The sequence below is a fragment of the Xyrauchen texanus genome, chromosome 31, assembly GCF_025860055.1.
Source record: "Xyrauchen texanus isolate HMW12.3.18 chromosome 31, RBS_HiC_50CHRs, whole genome shotgun sequence".
NCBI classification, from domain to species: Eukaryota; Metazoa; Chordata; class Actinopteri; order Cypriniformes; family Catostomidae; genus Xyrauchen; species Xyrauchen texanus.
This window is the reverse complement of record NC_068306.1, coordinates 1,048,142-1,065,082: the sequence shown is the minus strand read 5'-3', so window position 1 is coordinate 1,065,082 and position 16,941 is coordinate 1,048,142. Positions and strand designations below refer to the sequence as shown.

At 37.0% G+C, this 16,941-nt stretch overlaps 3 protein-coding genes across 5 annotated transcripts in view; 1 reads left to right on the top strand and 2 right to left on the bottom strand.

Annotated features, from left to right (window-relative positions):
- LOC127624967 (zinc finger protein 883-like) overlaps positions 1 to 16,941 on the bottom strand; it is a 212,482-nt gene that overhangs the window by 102,364 nt on the left and 93,177 nt on the right. The window lies entirely within an intron of this gene.
- The window catches only part of LOC127625016 (zinc finger protein 501-like), a 617,707-nt gene that overhangs the window by 562,394 nt on the left and 38,372 nt on the right, over positions 1 to 16,941 (top strand). The gene's annotated exons all lie outside the window — the stretch shown is intronic.
- On the bottom strand, positions 316 to 16,689 carry LOC127625506 (uncharacterized). The gene is made up of 4 exons (XM_052100830.1): positions 16,284 to 16,689; positions 15,840 to 15,950; positions 3,762 to 3,836; positions 316 to 428 (listed from the first exon to the last, which is right to left on the bottom strand). The coding sequence occupies exons 1-4, from the start codon at positions 16,687 to 16,689 to the stop codon at positions 316 to 318; spliced, it is 705 nt and encodes a 234-aa protein (XP_051956790.1).

Sequence of the window (16,941 nt, the reverse complement as noted above, 5' to 3'; positions counted from 1 at the left end):
GGACCATCGGTCACCTGGCTCCACCTTCAGCTCCACTGGGGACCTCCTTCCCTCTGGCTCCGCCTTGGTCCTCAGTCCCACCTGATCCGCCTCAGTCCTCTGATCACCCGGCTCAACCTCGGTCCCCCGAGCCTTCGGCTGCTCTCCGGGTACTAAGATCCCTAGCTCTAACATTATCACCACGTACAGTCCATGAACACATACAAGAGCCCCCGCCAGGGTTGGGAGGGTTACTTTTGAAATGTATTCCACTACAGATTACAGTGTTTTTGACCAAGATAAACTCTTTTGACAGTGTGAGCACTTGTAAGGTTTCTATCCAGTATTGATTCTCTCATGTGTTTTCAGGATGTCTGACTGTGTGAAACTCTTTTCACAGTGAGCATTCAAACCCAATTCATGTAACTTCAGCAGTAAAATAAATGCATCTACACATGCAGATCCTGTAAATAGCCTAGATATTTTCATGTATAAAATAGGAAACACTTTATGATTCCTGAGGTAATTTTAGTGTGATCGCTGCTCTCAGATAGCTGCAAAACATAGGTAGGATGACATCAGCAACTTTTTGGCAGATTAGAAAATGCAATAATTATATGGCTTCTACAGGCTTTCAAAGCAGAAGTAATGCAAATAATGATGGACAAAAATAACCATGCAACAAATTTTATATTCACATTTCATTCCTGTTTAGGATAAACTGTATTTCCTCTGACTGGGATGTGCATTCTGCCCAATGCAATGTAGTGACGTTTTGCATGAGCTTGACATAAAGAACACTTAAAAATGTGTTACGGTTGACAAAATTTTAACAGGTATAACATTTTAACTGGTTTATCAATGGTGCACAAACAGTTCTACCAATAATGGGACAGTTTGCTTGTAGGTTACTTGTGTTGACACAGTTTTGGTCCATTTTTAAATGTTGCCTTGTGAAAGCTAACCGAACGAAGAAGAAAATGTAACATTGTGACAATTTAAGCTCCTATTATAAACCAAATGAGCTAAAGGTCTAAAAATGCCCTAAAAAAATTATGGATCATATAAATTGCATGTTGTTTTTATTTAGCACTGCCTTGAAGACATTTGACATATCTGATATTCCCATTCATTCCACAAGACAAAATAGTAACTGAATTTATACACATGATCCTCTGTAGAAGTTTACATTCCATAGGTTCATAATGTGGTGTGTTGCTTTTGGATAAAAGCGTCTGCCAAATGCATAAATGTAAATGAATTAATATGTCCCTGAACAAAAGTGGGGAGGGGTGAATATCAAAAGTAACAGTCAGTATCTGGTGTGGCCACCAGCTGTAATAAGTACTGCAGTGCATCTCTTCCACCAGATTTGCCAGTTATTGCTATGAGATGTTACCCCACTCTTCCACTAAGGCACTTGCAAGTTACCAGGCATATCTGTGGGGAATGGCTCTAGCCCTCACTCTCCGATCCAACAGGTCCCAGGCTCGCTCAATGGATTGAGATCCGGGCTCTTCGCTGGCCATGGCAGAACATTGAAGCTACTGTCTTGCAGGATATCATGCACAGAACGAGCAGTATCAGAGCAGTATCATGAACATATTGTTATGCTGGAGGGTCATGTCAGGATGAGCCAGCAGAAAGGGTACCACATGAGGGAGGATATCTACCCTGCAATGCACAGCGTTGAGATTGCCTGCTATGACAACAAGCCCAGTCCGATGATTCTGTGACACACAGCCCCAGACCATGACAAACCCTCCACCTAGAAATCTATCCCGCTCAAGAGTACAGGCCTTGGTGTAATGCTCTGACAGAGCTCCAGCATTTCTCTGTGGAGAGAGGAGAACCTTCCAGAAGAACAACCATCTCTGCAGCATTCTACCAATCAGGCCTGTATGGTAGAATGGCCAGACGGAAGCCACTCCTCAGTAAAAGGCACATGACAGCCCTTCTAGAGTGTACCAAAAGACACCTGAAGGACTCTCTGACCATGAGAAACAAAATTCTCTGGTCTGATGAAACAAATATTGTTTGTCTTTGGCCTGAATGGCAAGCGTCATGTCTGGAGGAAACCAGGCACCACTCATCACCTGGCCAATACCATCCATACAGTGAAACATGGTAGTAACATCATGCTGTGGTGATGTTTTTCAACAGCAGGAACTGGGAGACTAGTCAGAATTGAGGGAAAGATGAATGCAGCAATGTACAGAGACATCCTTGATGAAAACCTGCTCCAGAGTGCCCTGGACCTCAGACTGGAGCAAAGGTTCATCTTCAAACAGGACAACGACCCTAAGCACACAGCCAAGATAACGAGTGGCTATGGGACAAATCTGTGTATGTCCTTGAGTGGCCCAGCCAGAGCCTAGACTTGAACCCGATTGAACATCTCTGGAGAGATCTGAATCCAACCTGATGGAGCTCGAGAGGTCCTGCAAAGAAGAATGGGAGAAACTGCCCAAAAATAGGTGTGCCAAGCTTGTAGCATCATACACAAAAAGGCTGTAATTGGTGCCAAAGGTGCTTCAACAAACTATTGAGCAAAGGCTGTAAATATTTATTTTTAATAAATTTGCAAAGATTTCAAACAAACTTTTCACATTGTCATTATGAGCTATTGTTTGTATAATTTTTAGGAAAATTATGAATTTAATCAATTTTGGAACAAGGCTGTAACATAAACAAAATGTGAAGTGCTTTCCAGATGCACTATACAATACAAAAACAAAGCAGGAAGTCCATACCTTTTTTGTTATAGTAGTTGTTGTGTTGTGTCTATCCCACAGCATTGTGTTTTCATTTCATAATAAGTGTGAAATTATAAAGTGTTATAAAAATAAAAATCATACTTTATAACACTTTAAAATTTCTTTTTAGATAACTTTATCTCTGTGTTAGTAACAGAAAAAGTAATTTTTTTAAGTAGTTTAATGATTTCATAGTAAAGTCTCAAGTGTGATCTTTCTAAAGATACTTGATTATGTGTGTAGTCAAAGGAACTCATGAGCAGTAAACCTTTTATTTTGGGTATGCAATTTACCCCATTCCTCAGCCAAGTGGGGGTGCAAGGTAACTAGATATGATGTCGCACCCGTTCACTCTTTCATTTCATAGTAAATATATATCAAGGCCTTAAAGGGGGAATTCCCTCCACATTTTCATATATGAATTTCAGGCCCTGAGTGGTATGGTGTCTCTCATGTGTTTTCAGGTCTTGTGAATTCTCTTGTGTGCTTTCAGGTTTTGTGACTGAGTGAAACTCTTTCCACACTGTGAGCACTTGTAAGTTTTCTCTCCTGTATGAATTCTCTCGTGTTGTTTCAGGTTTCCTGACAGGGTGAAACTCTTTCCACAGTGTGAGCACTTGTAAGAATTTTCTCTTTTATGAAATCTCTCATGTATTTTCAGGTCTTGTGACCGAGTGAAACTCTTTTCACAGTGTGAGGACTTGTAAGGTTTCTCTCCAGTATGAATTCTCTCGTGTGTTTTCAGGTTTCCTGACTGAGTGAAACTCTTCTCACAGTGTGAGCGCTTGTAAGGTTTCTCTCCTGTATGAATTGTCATGTGTGCTTTCAGGTCTTGTGACTGAGTGAAACTCTTTCCACAGTGTGAGCACTTGTATGGTTTCTCTCCTGTATGAATTCTCTCGTGTGTTTTCAGGGTTTCTGACTGAGTGAAACTCTTTTCACAGTGTGAGCACTTGTAAGGTTTTTCTCCAGTATGAATTATTTGGTGCTTTTTCAAGTTGCCGGCAGTAATAAAGCTCTTCCCACATTCAAAGCACATATGAGCAGCCACACACTCCACTTCCTTCAGCTCTTCACGTTCTTCTCTTAATTCCATCAGCTCTACAATAAACACAATAAGTTGACAAAAATCAATTCAAGAGGGAAAAATTTAAAAAAAAAAAAATTTTTTAACCCCAATTTAATTGCAGAACATGACAAATGTCTAGTATATATTTGTGATTTTTTTTTTCCGTGCAAAAGGATTATATTTATACAGGGTTCCTTTAGGTTTTATAAAGCTAAATTTAAGATTTTTTTTAAAACCAACTACAGAAAATTTAGGAATAAAATTGAAGGGAACACAATATGCCAATATGTTCTCTAATAGCAAATGTCTAGGGAGCACATGAAGAGTCATATTTTGAGCAACACTTGCAACTTTCAAAAGATCTCAATGACTTTTTAACTTGTATTAAGAAAGTATATTAAGGCTTGAATACCTCTGCTCCCAACCACCAGAATGTGGAAATCATTTTTACCTTCTGATCAGAAAAATTTCATCAGCTATATTCCTCTACTACAGTGTTTCCAAAAATGGGGTGTGCATACCCCTTGGGGTATGTGAGGTGACAATGGGGGTACGATCATAAAGTTCTGAGATTTACCATTCTTTTAATTTCATCAGTCTAAATAAACATTCAAACACAGTTCATGTATTACTCACTGGGAAAAATATCTGGGGTACAAAACATTTGTAGGTTAGCACCTCACTGAATTCATCATCAAATCCCGTAAAGACCCTAGATAGTTACATGTTTAATTTAGGAAATGTTTTATTTCTGTGTAGCTATACACAACTGTAATGTTTCAAACTGATGTAGCTTGAGAGGTCCTGTAAAGAAGAATGGGAGAAACTGCCCAAAATGTGCCAAACTTGTAGCAAACTCCTGCAATCAACTGTATAAGCTATGTAGTTTGTGAAAATATATATTTTATTTTAGATTTGGTTTTTCAAGATTTAACCACATTTTTAGCTTTTTTTTTATACGTACAAATTCTGTGTAGCCTATTCTATCCATATGATGTCATATTGCAAAAGTAATTATGAAATAAATAAAGTCAGGTACACATTTTAACACAAAATTCACAACATTGGAACCTAAAATTCAAAACACAACCCCAGACATTTCAACATTTAAGTGCTTGTACTGCATAAAAAGGGCAGTAGCTGTCTGAACGTGACATTGTCTGATTTACCTCAGTGTTCTTGGGCAAAGGAAAATTAACAGTGGAAGTAAAACACCTTGCTTTCATGTGTTGCACGAAGAAATGTATCTGCTTCTTTCAGCTCGTTGTTGAAAACTCATTCATATTGGTGCATTTCTTCTTGCACTGACTGACAGAACAACAAAGAGCGTGCATGCCAAGCACATGATGTCATTGCCATGGTAACAGATACATTTTAGCTGATTTACTAAAAGACGAGAATGAAAATATCATCAAATCAATGTGCACCGCAAAATAATTGCTTCCATTCTCTGAAAACAATAGCAGAGACAATAGCAAGAAATTGCATGAAAACAATCAGTGAGCCTACCAGGCTGAAACCGGGACATAAAAAATATACTTAATATAAATACAAATGTCACAAATAATGTAAAAACATTGAAAGCATTCCAAACTGAGAGATCAAACTTTAGCTCTTCTTGTGTTTTCTGGTGGTTTGCAAAACAACTTCTGGTCAATTTCCACTACCTGCTGGACTGGAGTGTTTCAAGTACCCACAAAAGTACTTACACTTAGTTTGAAGTAATTAAAACAATTTTTTAACCACTTTACATATTTACTATTAGCAAACTATAGTTTTGGTAAGTCATTAGGACATCTACTTTGGGCATGACAAGTAATTTTTCCAACAATTGTTTACAGACAGATTATTTCCCTTTTAATTGTCTATATCACAATTCCAGTGGGTCAGAATTAACATACACCAAGTTAACTGTGCCTTTAAGCAGCTTGGAAAATTCCAGAAAATGATGTCAAGCCTTAAGACAATTAGCTTCTGATAGGTCATCTACTGATTTGGAGATGTACCTGTGGATGTATTTCAGGGCCTACCTTTAAACTCGTTGCCTCATTGCTAAACATCATGGGAAAATAAAAAAAACAGCCAAGACCTCAGAAACAAATTGTGGACCCCCACAAGTCTGGTTATTCCTTGGGAGCAATTTCCAAATGCCGAAGGTACCACTTGTTCATCTGTACAAACAGATAGTATGCAAAAGTAAAAACACCATGGGACCACACAGCCATCATACTGTTCAGGAAGGAGATGAATGTAGTTTGGTGCGAAATGTGCAAATCAATCCCAGAACAACAGCAAAGGTCCTTGTAAAGATGCTAGAGGAATCAGGTACATGGGTATTGTAGTATATTTTTTATCAAGTTAATCAGGAATAATCAATGAAAACATTGTTGATTTATACCACAGTTATGTCTGAATGGCAAACATGCAGTTTACTGTGTGTAAAGGCCTGTGGACGTGATGAATGTGTGCTCACATATGTTTGACTATGTGACTGTGTGTGCAGAAACATAAATAGCATTACTTGGGGGGGCTCTCATGACTGCTGAGAAAATATATGGTGAGGCTTTTTACTTCTCAATATGGTCAGACCAGAGTCAATGAAGAGGATGATAGATAATGCATGTAAGCCCCACCTTGTTTGAGGAGGTGTATTTAAGTAAAACCAAACCAGAGATGGTTCAGTTGTTGTTGTTGGTACTGTGGTTTCAACATCGGCAACTCGGCTTTATTGTGTGATAATAAAGTCTATTCTTCTGAAATCAAAACCCCAAAGATGCTGAGTGATCTTTCACAAAATTGGCATGAAAAACTACTACAATTGGCGCCCGAACAGGGAAGAAGAGAGCAGAGTCGTTACATCACGGTCTGGCTGGGAAAGCAAACACAAACACGGTGGCCACCATTAAGAGGTAAGCATATTTTGCTTATAAACGTTTGTGTTACTTGCCAGTTTGCCTGTGGTGGTAAGAACACTCAGAAAGCTCTTCTAAACCAAAAAGGACAAAAAGAATAAAGGGTTTTGATTCCAGAAGACATAATTGCATGCAATGATCTGTTTTTATTTACTAGTAAGGGTGTAGGTGCAATAGCAGTAAATAACGGCGGATAAAGTTTAAGAAGTAATAATAGTATAATTAAGGAAATTTATAGTACGAAGCTACAGGATAATAATTAGAGGACTGCATAGGCAAAGAAATATTTATTTATTTACTTTGTGGATACCGCTCTGTGGAATATTAATTAAAGAGGTCTGAATAGGCAGGGAAAATATTATTTATTTCCCTGTGGATACCGCTCTGTAGAATATTAATTAAAGAGGTCTGAATAGGCAGTAAAAGATTAAAAAGTAAATAAATAAAATAAATCCTGCAGGGTACATAGGATAGGAATAATAATAATTGTAATAATAATAATTGCAAAAATTAGAATGTTTTTTTTAAAGAGCTCTGTGTTTATAAAGGCCTTGTGTTTGTAAAAAGTGTGGTCATCTCTGTGGTTTGTGAGAGTATCTGTATCTGTGTTTGAAAGTGTGTGAAGAGCAAGTGTGTATGGAAGTGTATGACTGAGTACAGACATAAGCCCAGTATAAAGATTGGAATGAAAGCCTGTCTTGAGAAACTTTGGAATAATTAACTTTGTTAAAATATAGAAAACTAAAAATGTTCCAAAATATCAGCCTGTGCTGCATAAATGGTAAGGTGTATATATGCAATTTACAGCAGGGAAAATATATTTGGGCTATTTTCAACCTTCCATCAATATATGGAGGCAGAGAAGAGCTGATATAACAGGAAGAAAAGGCACCTAATAAATATTCTGGTTGTAAAATGGAGATAAAACCAATGATAAAGATATATAGATAGAAAGATACATTTAATAGAATATAAACAAACAACAAGAAAATGAATAAAAACAGTGAGATAATATAGATGTGAAACGAAATTAGGAAAAAAGATATCAAAAAGTTAACTCACAACTGGCTGGAAAACATTTAGTCTTGGCTGTTCTTAGTCTAGCAGCTGTTGATTGGAATGGGCTAGAACATAACTCCTAAACTAGACTGTAGCATAGAAATGTATTTGACTTCATGCAGATAATCTATACATTCAAGAGATATTGTTGGGTGTGTGACCAAGTTAGAGACTCAGCTTTGCTGCATAGACAGAAAGTTAACTCTTAGTTGTGAGGTTTTTTTTAGACTAGCAGCTGAAAAATATGACAAGCCTCTGAACTAGCCAGTCACAGAAGAGAAGTAAACTTCATACAGGGAAGTTATGAAGTCAAAAGAGATATCTGTGCTTAAAGTTTAACCTTTAAAGCACAGGGACAAGTAACAATAAAACATTTGAAATTGAAATAAAAAATTAAACAACGATAAAGAAATTAAAAATAGTTTGAAAAATCAAAAATAGCTAGGAGAAAAATAAAATAATAAATAAAGAGAATAAGAATTAAAGCTTTAAGTCCAGTGTATAGCATTAAAATGAAGTCAACTAAGTAATTGGAATTTAAACAAAGGTGTATTTAAGATAAGTGTTGTTATATTACATAAGGTAAAACTCCAGTGGAAAGAGTAAAATCTAGAAGTCCACTGTGTAAAATCTCAAAGAAATGAGAAAGCGAAATAAATAAATAATAAAGTGACGTGAATGAACTTTGTGTATTAAAAAGTAAAGGTGAAAGAAATTGGAAAAATTGTTTCAAAACATTGCTGTTGAATATTAGTGTAGAAGGAAATACATTTAAAAAAATAAAAGATTCATTTATTCTCTAAATGAATTGATTTATCTAAATTAATGGTGCTAAAATAAGTTTTCATTTTTATATGCTAAGTAAAAATGAAGAAGGAACAAGTGGAGAAATAAGAACTAAAATCTATATGAAAACTGATCCTAAAAAGTAAATTGACAAACATATAGGAAATGTATTCATGTATGGGGTATAATAATTCATATATTAGAAGAAGATAAGGAAAATGATTTAGAAAGACAGTTAGATTAAAAGGTTAAAAAAATCAATAAATGAAAAGATAAGAGTAAAATAAAGTAAGAGCTATATCCAGAAAGTTTAAAATTCACTGAGAAATATGAGGCAGGCCGGAAAAGCTGAGGCGTGCAGAGGAGGGTAAAATGACAGGATCCTTTTTAAAAATACCTCCCTATGTGACCCCAAAGGTCAACTCCCAAAGGTCAGCTCCAAATACTATAGATAGAATGTGGATAGTACTTCTCGTAGTGAGGCCAGTAGTTGTCAAAGCCACAGAAAATGGGAAAGGGAGATTAGAAAGAAGGATTTTGAAATTGGAATATGAAAAGTAAATCTTAAATGTGAAAATTTCACATTCATGTGTCTGTTTTATGTTCTGTCTAGTCCAATATGAGAGAATAACATTTTTAACAATATTAAATTAAACTATAATGTCTTGATATATAAAAACACAGGATTATATGTTTTATTTTTGATGTGTTTAAATATGTCTGGAGAACAATGTACATGTTTGTGCAACTTTATTGGTGTAAACTTGATCAACCAAAAATAAGACAGAGAGGTTAAACCATAATGTCTCTAGTCAAACACAGGGGGCCCCCGAATTTAGAAAAAAGAGATAGCAGATTCTTTTAAGATTAGACATTTTTCTTTTATTTCTTGTTTAATATATACAGTGTAGGCATTGGTTGATCATGGGTACACTGAAAGTTGTCACTGAGACTAGAATTAAAGAAAATAAATTTAAGAATGATTTAAATCATTGCATGTTCTCTATGTTTCAAATTTACTCAGAGAAGTTTTTTCTTGGGTTTGTTCTATGACCAGTCATGCCAGATAAAATTGAAATAAGTCCCAATATGTGGTGTAGTTTATTGAAAAAATATTGATAATGCTAAGGAAAAACATGGTAATTGGTACTGGGTGAAACTCATAGAGAAACATTAAGATTAAATTGAATATCATAAATAATTTCGTGTTCATGTGTCTATTCTGTGTGAAATTGATGCTAACTATGTTTTAATCTCTCTGTAGTCAGCATTGTGTAAGTCATTTCAATAACTCATTCTGGAACCAGTCTCTCACCATTGCAGATTGCTGAGCCAGATGATTTATTGAAGAAGCTTATGTTACAGGAGAAAGTCCGGAGAAAAGGAAAAAAGACTGAAAAATACAATATGTGGGCGGTTATATGATTGGCCCTCCTACTATCATGAATGCTGGTAATCATTACTAAATTGATGTTTTAATTGTGGATTCAAATTTCTCTTGATAAGTTGATTTCAGTCATATATGACTAATTGGATGTTTGATTCTCCAAATGCCATCCATGGGTGCAATATCCATGTCTAAATTGTTCTGAGGGTCTAAATTTAAATCCAGCATCTAATTGCGAATTTGTTAATGTGAAGGTTAAACATTAAAACTTAATGGCAAAGTAAGAGTAACATATTGGATTGTTTACTCCCCTAAATTGTCCAAAGACTACCCTCACTTTAAAGAAAAAGATTAATCAGTACTGCAAGGAGTTAATTAAGTGTCTATTTCTAGTAAGCTATTTTTATTTTGAGTTACATCCATGAAAATACAATTTTAGAGGTATACAATTTATGCACAATGACATCTGTCTCTACTATTTAACTGAATAATTGATCATGAAATGCTGATAAGTATAAGAGGATAATAACTGAAAAATCATATTATTAAAGGATGATAACATTAGGATATAAAAAATGAGACTTGTAAGAAATTCGAAGGACATAATGTATTTTACTGATCAATTATTGCAAAACACAAGATATTTGTCTGAACTTCCATTGTGCCACTTTACTATTTTATTTTGTTTAAAATCTTTAATTTATTTTCTGTTAATTTAAAAAGGTGATTTATGTTGGTTTATTTGACATAATGCAAATTCCTTCTCCTGAGAAATAGTAAGAAAAGGAAGAAAGTAATCATAAGAAAGTTTATTGATTTAAAACGAAAACTTAAATTTCTCAATGGTCTGAATACAAATGCGCATTAATTTTATTGCGCGAGGAGGGAAGGGATAAGAGAAGTAGAAATTCTAGAAGTTTTCTTGAAGATGATTTACAATGGCAAAGGTTGAAAGCAGATAATATATTTGATTATATCATTTTATTAAATTACATTTATCACTATTCTCACTGTTGTAGAATTACAAATGTGTTAGTGATTTTCTAAGAAAAAAAAAGGGAATAACTGTAACAACAGTGTGTAGGAGTGCAATCTCTCCCTCAAATTCTTTCCCTCTCACTCTCAGTTTAAGTTTTTAAGTGGGCTAAAACCATATCACTAAATTGTTTTATTTTCTTTTGATTTTATTTTATTTTATATGGAAAATGATGTGATTTGACAATAATGTTAGATACAGTAATATGAAGGAAAGGTTCAAACAGCTTTCCACATCATGATTAAAGAGTTGTTATTTTCAGAGGGCAATTTGAAGTGAAGTGCTCATAAGATAAGAGACTTGGTTGAATGCACTTCTGGAAAATAAATGTAGGTTCTAAAACTACTTAGAAATTATTAAATTAAAGTGATGATTTAAATTAAGCATCTTAGAAGCTTGACAGAGGCGACCCTGTATTTTGATTTGTTCTGATGGTTAGTCTTCACCAAGAGACAAGGTCTTTTATGACCTTTGCCAAAGGAGAAAATATAACAACTTGAATGGAAATTAGTGAACTGTAAATGAGTTCAATTGTTGCATTTTACTTTTCATTTGGACAGTTTCAATAGATTGCTGAACTTTGAATAATGCTTTGTGAATTTAACCAGGTTTTGGACTGTCTCAGTGTTTGAGCAGTTGTAGATGGCTCCATTGGCTGTGATGGTTCTCAGGTGATACTCCCTGAAGCAAGGGAAAATATCTGTTTGCTGATACCAGATTATTAAAGATTGGATAATAAGACTGAGCAGTACCGAGACCAGAGACAAGAGATGATAACCCAATGATGGGTAAAACTCTCCAGTGGCAAGAGGTGACGACCCAATGATGGGTAAAGACTCTCCATTTGCAAAATGAGAGCTGCCTAAGACAGGGCGCCACCGCCCTGGAAACATGCCCAAGAAGGGTGAACTGGGTTTAAGGAAGTGGATGGATGCTTTTAGGAAAGAAGCATCAAAAGGGAGGTCTAGAAGAAACCTGCCAGAAGTTGTGAGTTCCACTCAACCTGACTGTGTCTTAATAACCGCTTTATTAAAATATTTTATCACAGCGATGAATAACAAGCATGCTATCACTGTGTTATCAGGGGATCACACCCTGTGTAGGAGACCAATTATAGATCAATTTTGGAGATGAAGCTTTGAGAACCGTTGCATACAAAGAAGTGCCTAAATTATTAAAGAAGTATTAAGCAAATCTGGGACTGTTTGCATGATGAAGAATTACGATTGGAAATTATTTTTGTTTATGCTTTTATTGAACTCATGTACATTTTAATAATAATGAAGAATGGAAAAGAATATATGGTGGTGACTAAAAATTAACATGGCCTGATTGCCAAAAGAAATGGGGTGCACAATTAACTAAAATTAATATAATATCTGGATAATAACGTTTTGGAAGGAATAAGATTCTGTTGTGTGTGATCATTGGTAAAATAATTTTGGATTCAAGCAACAGTAAAACAGATGACTTTGATTGATGTGAATGGCCCAATGCAATGGAAACTACCTTGAATGGACAGAAAGACCAACTTGGGAGGAAGTTGATTCTTTCAATGAATATATAAGAAGATATGAAGAACCACGCCCTGGGTGTAAGTGCTGGTTAACCTCTCCCCAAAGGGTGATCCTATACGATGCGCAAAGCATCTGGGTTGAAGACATCTACACTACAAGCAAGAACTCCTAAAATTAGGATGAATATTTTGTTTAATGCAATCTACATAACTGTGACAACCAAAAACAAGACCAAACCAGGAGCACGTACATGCTTAAATATGTTAATTTGTGACTATAGAAAGTCACAGAGGAGGGAATATGTAGTATATTTTTTATCAAGTTAATCAGGAGTAATCAATGAAAACATTGTTGATTTATACCACAGTTATGTCTGAGGGGCAAACATGCAGTTTACTGTGTGTAAAGGCCTGTGGACGTGATGAATGTGTGCTCACATATGTTTGACTATGTGACTGTGTGTGCAGAAACATAAATAGCATTACTTGGGGGGGCTCTCATGACTGCTGAGAAAATATATGGTGAGGCTTTTTACTTCTCAATATGGTCAGACCAGAGTCAATGAAGAGGATGATAGATAATGCATGTAAGCCCCACCTTGTTTGAGGAGGTGTATTTAAGTAAAACCAAACCAGAGATGGTTCAGTTGTTGTTGTTGTTGTTGTTGTTGTTGGTACTGTGGTTCCACCGTAGGCAACTCGGCTTTATTGTGTGATAATAAAGTCTATTCTTCTGAAATCAAAACCCCAAAGATGCTGAGTGATTTTTCACAAAATTGGCATGAAAAACTACTACAGTATCTATTTCCACAGTAAAATTAGTCCTGTATTGACATAACCTCAAAGGCTGCTCAGCAAAGCAGCAGCAACTGCTCCAAAACCACCATAAAAAAGCCAGACTACAGTTTGCAAGTGCACGTGTGGACAAAGAGCTTACTTTTTTGAGAAATGTCCTCTGGTCTGATGAAACAAAAATTTAACTATTTGGCCATAATGACCATCGTTATGCTTGGAAAAAAAAGGGTGAGGCTTGCAAGAAGAACAACACCTTGCTGCAGGAGGGACTGGTGCACTTCACAAAATAGCAATACCTCAAGAGATCAGCCAAAATGTAAAGCTTGGTCTTCCAAATGGACAACAACCCTTGGCGTACTTCAAAGTTGCAAAGAGGCCTACAAACCAGACTCAGTTACACCAGTTCTGTCTGGAGGAATGGGACAATATTCCAGCAACTTTTTGTAAGAAGCTTGTGGAAGGCTATCCAAATAATTTGACCAAGTTAAGCAATTTAAAGGCAATGCTACCAAATACTAACAAAATGTATGTAAACTTCTGACCCACTGGGAATGTGATGAAAGAAACTATCATTCTCTCCACTATTATTCTGACATTTCACATTCTTAAAATAAAGTAGTGATCCTAACTGATCTAAGACAGGGAATGTTTTCTATGATTAAATGTCAGGAATTGTGAGTTTAAATGTATTTGGCTAAGGTATATGTAAACATCTGAATTCAAATGCAGAATGTGCAGACGCATGTGTAGAATAAACAAATATTTTGGTATTCGTATAGTGTCATGTCAAACGGTTAACCGACTGTCGAACCTCCGTGCACATCGCTATTAGTTAGCTTGAAAAAAATGAACTCTACAGATAATAATATTTTAAATACCATTACTCCCTAGGGAATGAGGTTTTGCCCCAAGTGAAGGAGTTCAATTACCTCGGGGTCTTGTTCACGAGTGAGGGGACAATGGAGCGGGAGATTGGCCGGAGAATCGGGGCAGCGGGGGCGGTATTGCACTCGCTCTATCGCACCGTTGTCACAAAAAGAGAGCTGAGCTGAAAGGCAAAGCTCTCGATCTACCGGTCAATTTTTGTTCCTACCCTCACCTATGGTCATGAAGGTTGGGTCATGACTGAAAGAACTAGGTCGCGAGTACAAGTGGCTGAAATGGGCTTCCTCAGAAGAGTGGCGGGCTTCTCCCTTAGAGATAGGGTGAGGAGCTCAGTCATCCATGAGGAGCCGCTGCTCCTTTGCGTCGAAAGGAGTCAGTTGAGGTGGTTTGGCATCTGGTAAGGATGCCCCCTGGCCGCCTCCCTAGGGAGGCGTTTCAGGCACGTCCAGCTGGGAGGAGGCCTCGGGGAAGACCCAGGACTAGGTGGAGAGATTACATTTCCACACTGGCCTGGGAACGCCTCGGGGTCCCCCAGTCAGAGCTGGTTAATGTGGCTCGGGATAGGGAAGTTTGGGGCCCCCTTCTGGAGCAGCTGCCCCCGCGACCCGACTTCGGATAAGCGGTTGAAGATGGATGGATGGATACCATTACTTTCAGAGATGCGACAATAGATGCGGAGTAGATACAACTCATTTCAGAGTATTTTAGCCGGTAGAAGCGCAAACTCCATGAAACGCAACGGAAACTAACACTAACTATTTTGTTAAGTAAACTTCGTTTAAGTTCTCAAGTAGCCTAATAATTAAAGTAAACAATCAGTAATAAAGAACAAAGAAAGAATTTACTAGCAACAGAAAAAATAAAACAATAGAACAAAAGTCAAAATTAAGAAAAACTCTGCTTGATCTTTGACAGTATCGAGTATTCAAGTAAACAATCAGAAAGTAAAAAGTAAAAGTTTGTAATTAAGTGATTCTAAACTCAGCAAAATAAGAAACGTCCTCTCACTTTCAACTGCTTTTATTTTTATGAAATTTTACGTGTAAATATTTGTATGAACATAAAAAGATTCAACAACTAACTTTCACAGACATGTGACTAACAGTAATGGAATGTGTCCCTGAACAAATGTATTTGGGGGGTCAAAATGTCAAATGTAACAGTCAGTATCTGGTGTGGCCACCAGCTGAATTAAGTACTGCAGTGCATCTCCTCCTCATGGACTGCACCAGGGTCCTGTCAGGATGAGCCTGCTGGAAGAGTACATTATGAGGGAGGAGGATGTCTTCCTTGTGACACACAGCAGTGAGATTGCCTGCAATGTCATCATGCTCAGTCTGAGGATGCTGTGACACACCGCTCTAGACCATGACGGACCCTCCACCTCCATCACAAATACTCCAGAATACAGGCCTTGGTGTAACGCTCATTCCTTCGACGAGTCTGACATCACCCCTGGTGAGACAAAACGGCGATTCGTCAGTGAAGAGCACTTTTTGCCAGCACCATCTGGCCCAGCGAAGGTGGGTTTGTGCCCATAGGCGACGTTGTTACCGGTGGTGTCTGGTTGGGAACTGCCTTAAAACAGGCCTACAAGCCCTCAGTCCAGCCTCTCTCAACCTATTGTGGAAAGTCTGAGCACGGATTGTGTGTTCCTACTGTAACTGGTTCCTGTCTCCCTGTAGTGCTGTCTTAGCCGTCTCCAAGTACGGACATTGCAATTTATTGCCTTGGCCACATCCGCAGTCCTCATGCCTCCATGCAGCATGCCTAAGTTCACACAGATAAGCAAGGGCCCATGGAATCTTTCTTTTGCTATATTTCAGAGTCAGTAGAAAGGTCTCTTTTGTGCCCTAAGTTTTTATAACTGTGACCTTAAATGTCTACCATCTGTAAGCTGTTAGTGTCTTAATGACTGTTACACAGATGCATGTTCATTAATTGTTTATGGTTCATTGAACAAGCATGGAAAACATTGTTTAAACCCTTTACAATAAACATACAGACTGAATGTCTCCATTCATTTTTACAAATTTTTTTTTTAAACAATTAAAGTAAATGGTGACTGAAACTTACATCACAACTGACATCCCAGAAACATACCTGCAGGAATAAAATCAACATCATCTTCATCACTCTGTTGTTCCTCTGCTGTGGTTTCTCCTCTCATCTTCATCAGGTTCCTGCAGTCCAGCAGCTTCACTGAACACATCTTCACTGGTGTCTGCAGCATCTGCTGTTCATCATCATCATCATCACTCTGTTGTTCTTCTGTTGTAGTTTCTTCTTTTATCTCCACCTGCTTCACTTCTATCTTCACTGGTGTCTGCAGCATCTGCTGTTCTCCAGCATCTTCATCACTCTGTTGTTCTTCTGTTGTATTTTCTTCTTTTATCTCCACCTGCTTCACTTCTATCTTCACTGGTGTCTGCAGCATCTGCTGTTCTCCAGCATGAATCACATCCACCTGCTCTCTCTCATGATGAACATCTGAACACAAAAACATCATCATTATAATGGACTGACATTCATCAAACTCTAAAACATTATTATATGATTATACACAAGAACAGATCTGTTAAACAACATAACTTATTCCGAGATGATATAAATGTGCGTGTTTGGTTTAATCATCATGACAGCAAAATTAAAACATACCAAATAAATACAAATATAATTTGTTTATGTGTGTGTGTGTGTGTGTGTGTGTGTGTGTGTGTGTGTGTGTGTGTGTGTGTGTGTGTGTGTGTGTGTGTGTGTG